We start from the raw sequence: 11,075 nt of genomic DNA, 5'->3' as shown, positions 1-11,075 counted from the left end.
ACATATGACTAAATTATTTTGTTATGTTCTTTATTTAAGGTTATCTGGAACGCCTTTTGATAAAAATATTCCTACTTACAATGCAGATGTTATTATTTGTCAAACTAATTCTAACAACCTGGTAACTATAAATAAAAAAATATTTGGCATACATCGACTTACGAAACTTACTCTTTCAAAAAAGTAATTAATTCTTAGATTATAACGCGTCACACCTTGATATAAAATTATATAAACCTAGACAAAACTACTAAAAAATATCTTATATACATGCATGAAATAATAAAAACAATAGAATATAACTAGTTTTAGGTTTTTTGAAACAAATTAATGTGCAAGTAACAAAATATCACTCATCAAAAAAATTATTCGCCCGTTCAGTCTTTCGTTTCATTTGTTTTTTGGCCCCCCAAAAATAATAAAATTAAATACCTTACATATTTATAAAAATATAAAATAATCAAGTCATTGATGGTTTCGAAAACATATTTTATCAGGATAAAGAAAAAGTCTGATAATAATTATATACAACTTAAAATAGTAATAAAATCTCCCAATGAATACTTATTGGGGAAATACGTTTGCAAATAAAACACCTCTTTACCAACAAAAATATAATTAACCTATCTTTTTAAAATACTAAACATGTCTTTTCTTTCGATGTGACTTAAAACTAATAGGTACAAAATTCGTATAAATAAAAACTTATAAATAAATAAAATGGCATAAAATACAGTATTTAAAGAAAGAAATTACATCTTCTAAATATTTATATTTAGAAAAAAATATGTTTTACGAATTAAACAATGATTTTGTAGGTATCAAATGAAAAAGTTTATGACCTTTAAAGATTTTTCTTGCAGAAAACTTCAAATTTTTTAGAATTTACATAAATGAACTGATTCAGTGTATCAAATGACTTACATAGATAAACAACCTTATTATACTGACTAATCCCACTCGAATACTTTAGCTAAAACTATGTTTACGCAGCGCAATTAGTGAGGGTCGGAGGACCTTGAATCTTGCAGCGTAAAACTTAGGAGGAACTTACCCGCAACTCGAACTTGGAAATATTTACAAAGACATACATCGGAATGTACGCAATAAAACTAAGTATTTTAAACTGAACATTAACTAGTACTCAGATATAATAAACATTGCACACTTTCAATTTCATGAGCTCCATTTTCCTCCACGCTTTATGAAAACTAGCTTTTACTAATTTATCTAGCCTCGCAAATAAATTATACTTGGTCGTAGAAAAACAGTTAATATATTTGAAAGCAAGCGAAAATCGGTTAATTCAATTTGTACTTGACTAGAGACTGAAACAACTAATACCCAAAAGGTTTAAATACAAAATAGATCAAGTTAAGAATGTTGGGACCTAGCAATGTGAACAAAAAATGACACTTTATCTCCGCTTCGTTCGCCACACATATTGCAGGTAAAGGGGTCTTTAAATCCGTGGTATCCCATGTGCATGGTATACATGATAATGTCTTTAAAGACGATGTCGCAGTACTGGCAGTCGTAGCTTTGATCGATGGTCTTCGAAGTGGCCGTTTCGACTTCCTTGCTCTGTTCGCTTTGAGGTTTGTTTACTTTCTCGTCATCTTTTATTGCTCGGTTGACATGGAGCGGCATGTCAACTTGTATTTCCATCCGTTCCACTTCTCCGGTGCCGAGGAGAGCGTTGATATCGGGAGTGAAATCTTGTTCGCTGTCATCTGGTTGAGTGATCCTCGGTACTGACCTGTCTAACTTGTAAGCGCGACCCTTGCGACGAGACTTCAGTCCGGTCGTTGGGGTGAGAGGTGCGGGACTGCGGGTTTCGTTCTTAGTAGTAGTGCTCGTCAAGTCCAAAGCATCAGTGTGCTCTTGGCGAGGAGACACACGAGGGGAAGAATATGCGCTCCGCTGGGGCGAATGAGACCTTGGAGAGTGAGCCTCCGGTGAAAGGTGAGGCAAAGTAGCCGGGAGGGGATAGTTTTGATTATTTTGGTGGAAATCGTTGAAGAATCGGTGCTGCATCAGCAAGTGTGGTGAAATGTTTTGCATACCCCTATGGGGATTTTCATCTTCTTTAGGAGACGAGTGATCATCTGATGACTTTTCGCGGATAGGTGACTTTGGCATGTTATTGTTGTTGGGAAATAGCATCGGGTGCGGCAGAAGAGATCCGTACGGGAAGTTAATTCCAAACGGATTGGGAAAGAGAGGTACCTGTTTACCTCCCATTGGATTGTTATTGTTAACAGAATCTTCTTTGTTGTGGTTCCGTTGTTTCGGTCCTCGGCGAGTTCCATAAACATCGATAATAGGCAGAGGATTCGGAGTGCCGTCTTGGTTGAGCACCATAGCTGGCTGGTGCCTGTATTTGCGCAGATGTAGCTTGAGAGAATGGCAGTACTTGGTAGCGTAGTTGCAGTCAGCGCACCTGTACTGATATATATTAGAGTGGGACTTCAGATGAGAGTTGAGCATGGACTTGTTCACGCAGTTGTATGGACACTGCGGGCATTGGAAGGGTTTGGAGCCGAAGTGGTTTCTCATGTGGTACTCGAGGTGGTGTTTGTACTCCGTGACGAAAGGACACCTCGGACAGTTTAACACGCGCTCGGGCTTAATGTGACTCTTTGTATGGTCCCAGAAGCTGAGTTTGGTAACAGCTATATACTCACACTGCTTACATTTAAATGTTTTCACTTTTCCGTGTGAATTGACTGCGGGGACTCTCAGTCCCGGCTCTTCTTCTCCGTCTGCGATCGAGGTTCCCGGACTCGGGATATCTTCAGGAGCCCACGACGGAGATGGAGATGGTGATTTCGGTGGAGTGACCGCCTGGGGGGTCGGTGGGGGTCTGGTTTGAGCTGGAGAAGCTTGGAACCCGGGAGGCGTCAGCGGAAAGCGAGGGCTAGCGGGAGCTGGTGGCGATCCTCGAGAAGAAGAAGAAGGCGAAGAACTGTGGAAACCTTCAGAATGGCTGGAGAGGAAACTGTTCACCACAGACTGTTCCATTGGCTCTTGTTTCTGTGAAAAAAATTAAAAAATCATGATTTTATATTAAGCTAAACAAAACAAACACATTGCGGTGTCAATGATTTAAATATTCATTTTAAACTTACGATATGATGAAGAGGAGCCCACTGCAAGGTAGGTGCCCTGATCATGGCTGGATCCCAGCTCAGCATACTGTAACAAGATACAAAAAATATTACATTGACGAAAATAAACAATACTGATTACAAATCCTGTTTTAATTTTGCAATCAATTTGCTTTATGGAAGAATCAAACAAACCAAAGTTCTTTGAACAAAAATGACGAAACTGCTTTTGATAATTAAACAAACATCAAAACGCACCATGATGCACTAAGGCTAATTAAAATATTACGAAATGATGATTAACGAAATGAGAAAAATATTTGTTTTCAATTTTGATAGTGCAACATAGTTTTAATATCAAACGTACAATCTACAAATTTACCACTGTAATCAAAGTTACAAAATAAAAATGTAAATTAAATTATCTGAAAAACAATTGCGATTTTGAAATGAATTATTATGTCTACTTATTAATAAATTAGGGGCTAATTAAAACAGTATTGCGTTATTTGTAGTTAGGTGGGTAGTGATAATTAAATCTATTTGAGAGAATGCAAATGATCAGATTGATTCAATATTGGATTCAAAATTTTCTTTAACTTGACTCACGTCTCGGTTTTAAGAAACACCACGTCATTTATAAATCAAAATGCTATTCGATTACTCAGCAAATGATTGTATTAAAATGTAATTACGTCCCCAAAACAGGTAAACAACTCTGAGTTGTTTTGTCACGTATATTAGTAAAATGTCATTAAAATTTCATTACTATGCCCCGAAGACATATTGTGTGGTCATTTTTTTTGTAAATTGATAATGCTACAGACAATAATAAAATTTTAAATATTTGTGTTGAAAACCACATCGGTTTTATTAATACAGTATGAAATTATGATAAATAACATACGGACTTGCGTAAAGTTATTATTTGAAAATAAAGATTTTCGATCAACGTCTATTGTCATATTATTAAATTTGATAGTTCTCAAAAAAAAAACTTTAGATATTTTGTGAATTACCTTACCTGTGAATGCCATGTTATAATTTTATTGCCTTTAGTCAATATTATATTTGTATATCTACAATTATTTCTATTAATAAACAATAATAATTAATAAATCAACAATGATTACAATAAACTATTAATTTAGTACGCACAGTTATATGGCATATTATTTCTTCCAATTTATATTTTGACATTTATACGTGATTATTTTTTATGGCATCTTCTTTGGAATTTTATTTTGTATCCTTTGTCTTTCTGGATTGTTAATCTATTGCATCACATGTTATTTTAATTTAATTATTTTTACGTATATTATGTTTTAATTTTTTTATGGATTAACACGGGCACAGCCTAAAACACCTAAATAAGTTCATGAATATGTAAACGAGTTTAATTTTGAATGAATAAATAAATTTTTAAAAATTAAAAAACACAAGATCTTTTTCGTGAAAGTGACAATTTTTTTTCCACTTAGCAATTATTCCTTTAATTGCGATTGATTTTAATTTTTAATCGTTTTGAGGTTGGCACTGTTTTTCTTTAAAGCCTATTAAAAAATAAGAGAATGAAATAAGTAAATTTTTAATTCGAATGAAATTCTGAAATAACTGTCAGTTTTGAAAACGAGCGGTTAGATGCAAATAATAATATCACTAGATTCTTCTCTATTAACATATAAGAGTATCTAGGCGTTAGAAAGTTGGCACTGTATTTTTTTTCCATCTTTTTTACTATCTTTCAGGCAGAAGGTATTGAGAGTTGGCCTTTTAATCGCTCTGTAGATAAATACAGACGATCATTAAGCATACCGTCTTGACAATTGTCAAAAGCCATATAAAAATCATACACAAGCGAGCATTTTTTGCTTGAATTGGGATTAATGGGAGTTTATAATTGCTTTGAAGTGGACACTTTCTATCACAGAAGGCTTTTTAAAATACAAATGAAACTATTTTTAATGTTAATGAAGTTAGAAACGCAGACTAATTTTTGCGGTCATTCATTGGTTTGTTTCTATCATAAGATGTTGGGATGTCAAGTAGGTAGAACATACCGAGGAAGATACTGATAGTACAGAAGATACCGTCTCGATATGTATGGATGAAGATGGCGTTCATAATTGAAGCCCAAGACCCAAAGTAAAGCAGAAACATTAAACCATATTATTTGATTGATTGATTTATTGAAATGGCGATTTCGAGGTCCTTTAAATTTTCATCTGGATGTGACAAAAAGCATTCATCTGTCAATCGTACCTTTTGTTATGGGTATAAGTTCGGTAAAATGAAATATCTAAATACTCCTACGACGCTTATGACATCCCCAAAAAATCGTTATCGTGAAATAAACAAGCACCCCTTTATTTTATTTTTATATCGAAAGGGTTGCAACCCTTTTCGCGCGTTATGTACCAAATACATTATATACTTTCACCCTGTTTTTGTAAAGAATGGTGGAAAAAGCGAGAAATAAAGTACATAGATCGAACGAAATAATGGAAGGTTGTTTTGATGCATTTTGGCTATTTATTTGGAATATTTAGGGGAGATGTGATGAATTATTTATAGGGATTAATAAAGTACCTATATAAAGGAACTTGGTTAGATTTTGTCTGTTCAATTCTAACTATACTAAACGCCAATTTTTGAAACGTTTTGTTTTATTCCCTTCCTTTCTGTATTTAAATGCCAAATATATTTTAACGTAAACAATGATTTGGGTTAGTCCAAATTTTCGTAGACAAGGACTGAATAGTTGAATCCACCTGGTCCAAGAAGAAGTATAAAAACTGAACAATATTTTAGAATTATGAAGTTAGAATCAAAGAACATATAAGATGTCTCAGTAATAATAATTTTTCAGAATTCGCACATCATCTTATATCCAAAAACCATGATTTAAATCAAGAAACTGGTGTAGAAATTTTGCATGTTAATAAAAATGGCTTTCGTTTAGAAAATTTAGAACGATTAGAAATTAGTAAAGCCATTAATCAAAAACTTCAAATAATCAATGAAATTTAACTTCGAGTCCTCTTTTAAAAATATACCCACTATGATTCATTTTATCTTTTTTCTCTCTCGTTGATTCATTTTCCTGTCTCTTTCATACAATATTTTATAATATTAGTAGCAACGCATGTAATTATAAGTTAGTTTAATTCCTGACAATGAGGTAGTAACCTCGAAACCGGTCGAAGTGTAACTCAAAATTAAAGTGGTTTATACAAATATATAAGCAAATAAGCATAAAATGTCATACCACAAAGTGAAAAATGTTTTTGATAACAACAATATAATATTTTTGATGAAAAAGCCCGTGGAGGGCGTTTAAATATTCATAATTTTAAAAAATGTATAAATAAATGAATTTGCTCGTTCTACATTACCTAGGTATTTTTATGTTGTTGGATTTATTTAAGTAAAATATGAATTTTTTAGATTTTAAAGCCCAAGGGTGCATGAACGAAGAAATAATTTTTTGTGTCAAGTTAAATACTTGATACTAAAAAATTTAAATAAAAAAAAACGATTTTCTGTAGGTTTCAGGTTTACCTTTAGTAGCCCTTTGTTTTGTGCATCAGTGATTTTTATATAAGAATGACTGAATAAAATAAATATGTAGATACGTTTGTATTTGTGAGGGGTTTGTGTGTCGGTAGGTGTACGGTGTACGTAAAGGGGTGACAAGGCGTAGGGAGTAGGGTGACGAGGGAGTAATGTATTTTGTCTGCCATTTTGAATTCTTTATTCAGTAATCTTTTTTATCCCGAGTTGGAGGGATTTCTCGCAGGAATAATCCGAGAGCACATTCCGATCGACATCAATATGGGGAAACGTCGAGGGTGGACATCGGAATGGGAGAAAAATGTTAAGGTGAACAGGGCCGAATTCTATATTTAACAAAGACACAAAACTTTTTTCACAGAAGCCAATTTGTTTTTAATTATTTTTTTTATTTCCATTTATTTTTATTTATAAGGAAAAACAACAGTTGTTATATAAGAATACAAAATATGAAAAATAGTACATACATCCAGTTGAAGTTTTTTACAAATATAATGAGAGAACATGTTACACACTAAAGAGAAAAATAACATTATTATAAAAGACATGAGAAAAAAAAAAGAGCTCTTAAGAAGGTTAAGGGATGAGGAAATAGAGTGGAGGAGAGGGATTTTCATAATATAAATTTTGATATTATAATAAAATAAACATAATTAAAGGAACATAAACTTATTACACACTGACAAATGTTTTATTTTTTATTTTTAGTGTTTCAAAAAGTTTTTTTTGAAGTCACAAAATTTTGTATAAAAAATATCTAAATGGGGACAAAGTAAATTAAATTTGGAGCAGCTACGATAAATAAACGAGTTTTAAACATAATTTTTTTTGGGCAATAAATTATTTAAAAAATGAACTTGTCGTGCTGACTTTACGGGACAATTGATTGATTATGGACAACTTATACAATGTTATTTTCTCTAGGACGCTTTACAAAGTGATTATATTAATTTAAATGCAACTTCAACATAAAATTTATAATTTCTAGAACAATTTATTTTGACCTCACATGCTACGGATTGATAACACTTAACTCTCACAGTTTCGCACCTCTGCTGGAAGAGCATTACATGCCATGGGGCTTACTACCGCAAATGTGCGTTAACTTAGTATGGATAAAATAGCTGGCTTAGGAGTAAGTAGGTACCCTTGTAAGCCAGGCAAAGTTTCAAACGAAAGTTGTGTAATAAAAAAATGTTTTTAAAACAAGCTTGTAAAAAACTTGAAAAAAGTATCAATACAACAGCGCATATTTGAACTACGGATAAACTGACTGAATTTTAAACCATCCACACACCCGATGGTGCATAAGGAACTGCATTGTTACGCCAAGCACGGTGTAACCCGACCATCTGTTACATGAAGGTTATTAGTGACTGACATAACTTAAAATTTAATCGTACGGTGAAATAAAAAAAAAACAATTTCAAATTTGCTATATTTTCAAAGTATGTACACACGTCATCGTTTTTTAAAATAATATATTTCGTTACTTTTACGCTTCATTCTTCGTTTGATGCCCTCTAAATGCAACCCTGTCCTGTCGACAATAAAACCACCCCTGTCGGTAGTAAAAATGAATGACCACCCCCTCCGCACAATTCTTTAGTACCTACTAACGTCCCTCCCACGCACCCCTCACATTGCCAAACCACCCTGTTACATTTCTCAATTCAAATTAATTTTGCGAAAATACTTTTTCACCAACGAATAGTTTTCTGCTAATCTTAAATACATAGTATCTACTGAAATAATTATTCGTGGTTAGATAATTTGTGTAAATAAAAAACAATTAAATGCTGCTAAAGTACAGAATATTATCTGCAAAGTTTTGAGTATGTCCAAATGTTTGTAGACAGGCTGGATTTCCTTCCGTGGGAGTTATTTAGATCTAAATTTGTTGCTCACCCACATGATAAAAGTTTCAGCTCTTTTACTTCTTTGAAGTAAAAGAGCTGAAAAATGGTAAATGAAATGAAATTATTAACATACAAACAAAGAATATTTTACAATACAATGATATTTGTTCATAAAATTATAAACTCTAATAAAAAAACAGAATTTTGGAAAAAAATTGATCGGAACCAGCATGAACACGATCACAATACTAGAGGAAAGAACAAAATTAGACTTCCATTTAGGAAAAAGGCAAAGTCACAAAATTCAATTTTATTTAAAGCAATTAAAAAGTATTGCGAAATGGAAAAAAATATTTATGAAGAAAAAAACATATCAAAATTTAAAATAATGGTCAAGACATATGTGATAAACAATTTATAAATTAAATATATTTGCAATGTTATTATTAGAACACACATAACATATGTGTGATATGTGTGCCCTACTTTAAGATTTAAATAAAAAAATAATAAAAAAATATAAAAAAAAGTCACGTTTATTGACGAAATCACGTTTACTTCATTTTGACCTTCCCAGGAATCGAACCTAGGACCTCACGCACGGTAGGGGAACACGCCAACCACTACACAACGAGGCGGACTTATCTTCCCTCGATTTCCTTATTCGAGATTTTTTCCTGAGAGCAGTTATCGAGTCGAAAACACTCGCCCAGGGTTCTGAAAGCGGACAGAACTGTACGCTTTATCCGCCCGGACACTGACAATATTTCGTTCTTCACATAAATCAACAAGAACCAACATTAATTAAGATACATAATTTGAGCTTTGCTACGTTTTCTTGGGTTTGTTCAATAAGATTGTCAAAGTATATAATTAACTAGCGGACCCGACAGATGTTGTTGTCCTGCCGAACGTTGGCTTGCCTGCTATTAGCTTATTTACTAAGTAACATTTCACATTCATTTTGACATTTCGATCTTTCCCATTTTACATACCGGGTCTAATTTTGAACCTAAATCATTTACGGACCTCCTCAAAAAACACCCACAAAGAAATTCATAAAAATCAGTCCAGCCGTTTAGAAGTTCAGTGAACATACACACGTACAGAATAATTATATACTCGTGTATAAAAATACGTTTGTTACATTTTGATGTGATCTTTTAGACAATCAGTGTTATCTCTTTATTTACCCCTTTCTTTGCCAAATAAAAAAAATCGACTTTTGGTGGGTTGTCTATTTTATTAAAACTTTAGTTTATGCTATCATTGTACTTGTACATGTACATTAAAAATATAAATATTGTATTCATTGTCTTCTCTGGTTTAAATTTTTTACGCTCATTGTGATTTGTAAATTGATGTAACTTGTTTTCGGTCGATATTTATTTGAATAAAAAACTACAGTTTTTAAATATATATTGCCTACAAAAATTAAGAATACGAAAAAGAAACTAAAATTGTAAAAACAGTCCATGTAAATTTTCCACGGTGATGTAAGGTGTTGATTAAGTACTCGTACAAGGTATTAAAACAAAAGTTATTTAAAAATTGAGAAATGTTAGGAATTTAGAAATGGCAAATAAAATAAATATACGTGTATGTATATATATATATATATATATATATATAAAATAGTAGTTAAGTAATTTTATTTTTATTTTTATGAATAAAAAATAAAACAATTGTATAAAATTATTGAAGAAGGTACAAAACATAATAATGAACGTACATATTTACTTACATCTTATAATTAAACAAGCGTTTTATATAATAAGGAATCTTTTATATTTCCTATAGGAGAGATGAAAAATGTCTGCGCAACCGGAGAGAACGGTATTATAATAATGACGAGCTCTAAAGAAAAAATCATTTTGCCATGAGTTAGTTCTAGGTTTCGGCAAATTGATTTTATTGTCATGATAGAAGGCCTCAATAAATGAAAAAACCTTGACTAATGATTATATTTTAAGTTACGTTGTAAAATCTCAAGGCTTCACTTTACGTTCAGGGGGTGGGTACACATCCCTCCGTATCGGTTATTGATTTCATTTTCAGGCGACTGAAAACTCCCGAGGGACGAGAAACTGAATTTCAGGGTTGAGATGAAGGCTTTATTGGCGGAGAGAAGCCTACTACATCTGTAGAGATACGTCTGTATTGGGCGTCGCAAAAAATGACGCCGGCGTCGAAAAAGCGGCCGAGGAGACGGGAAACAGAAAATGGCCGCGAGGTGCGAGGTGTTTATTATATTCGGTATGAGTAATCGATTTTATTTATTTATTTAGGAAACGTATAACGCATACATAATTTTATATAATATTCCCTGGGAGTTTAAGGAATATTTAGGGACAAGCATATTTTAGTAATTTTAATTTATGGACAAGTTCTATAATTCCAAATGCTGATAACTCTATTTTTGATGCGTTTAAAATTGGTAAAAACATTAAAAAGTATTTGTATTATAACTCTCTTTAGTATTATTATTTTAGTAAATATTGTCCTCTCTGTTTTTGTTGTTTATATGCTTGTA

The 11,075-nt window shown here is 32.5% G+C and overlaps 1 protein-coding gene across 1 annotated transcript; it reads right to left on the bottom strand.

Annotated features, from left to right (window-relative positions):
• Window positions 1–1,374: 1,374 nt before the first annotated feature.
• hb (zinc finger protein hunchback) lies at window positions 1,375–3,197 on the bottom strand. The gene is made up of 3 exons (XM_088232678.1): window positions 3,132–3,197; window positions 2,230–3,036; window positions 1,375–1,584 (listed from the first exon to the last, which is right to left on the bottom strand). The coding sequence occupies exons 1-3, from the start codon at window positions 3,195–3,197 to the stop codon at window positions 1,375–1,377; spliced, it is 1,083 nt and encodes a 360-aa protein (XP_088088804.1).
• Window positions 3,198–11,075: the final 7,878 nt, after the last annotated feature.

This window comes from Micrasema longulum, unplaced genomic scaffold (genome assembly GCF_059751315.1).
Source record: "Micrasema longulum isolate JH-2025_06_02 unplaced genomic scaffold, ASM5975131v1 h1tg001009l, whole genome shotgun sequence".
NCBI classification, from domain to species: domain Eukaryota; kingdom Metazoa; phylum Arthropoda; class Insecta; order Trichoptera; family Brachycentridae; genus Micrasema; species Micrasema longulum.
This window is presented reverse-complemented; position numbering and strand designations above follow the sequence as displayed.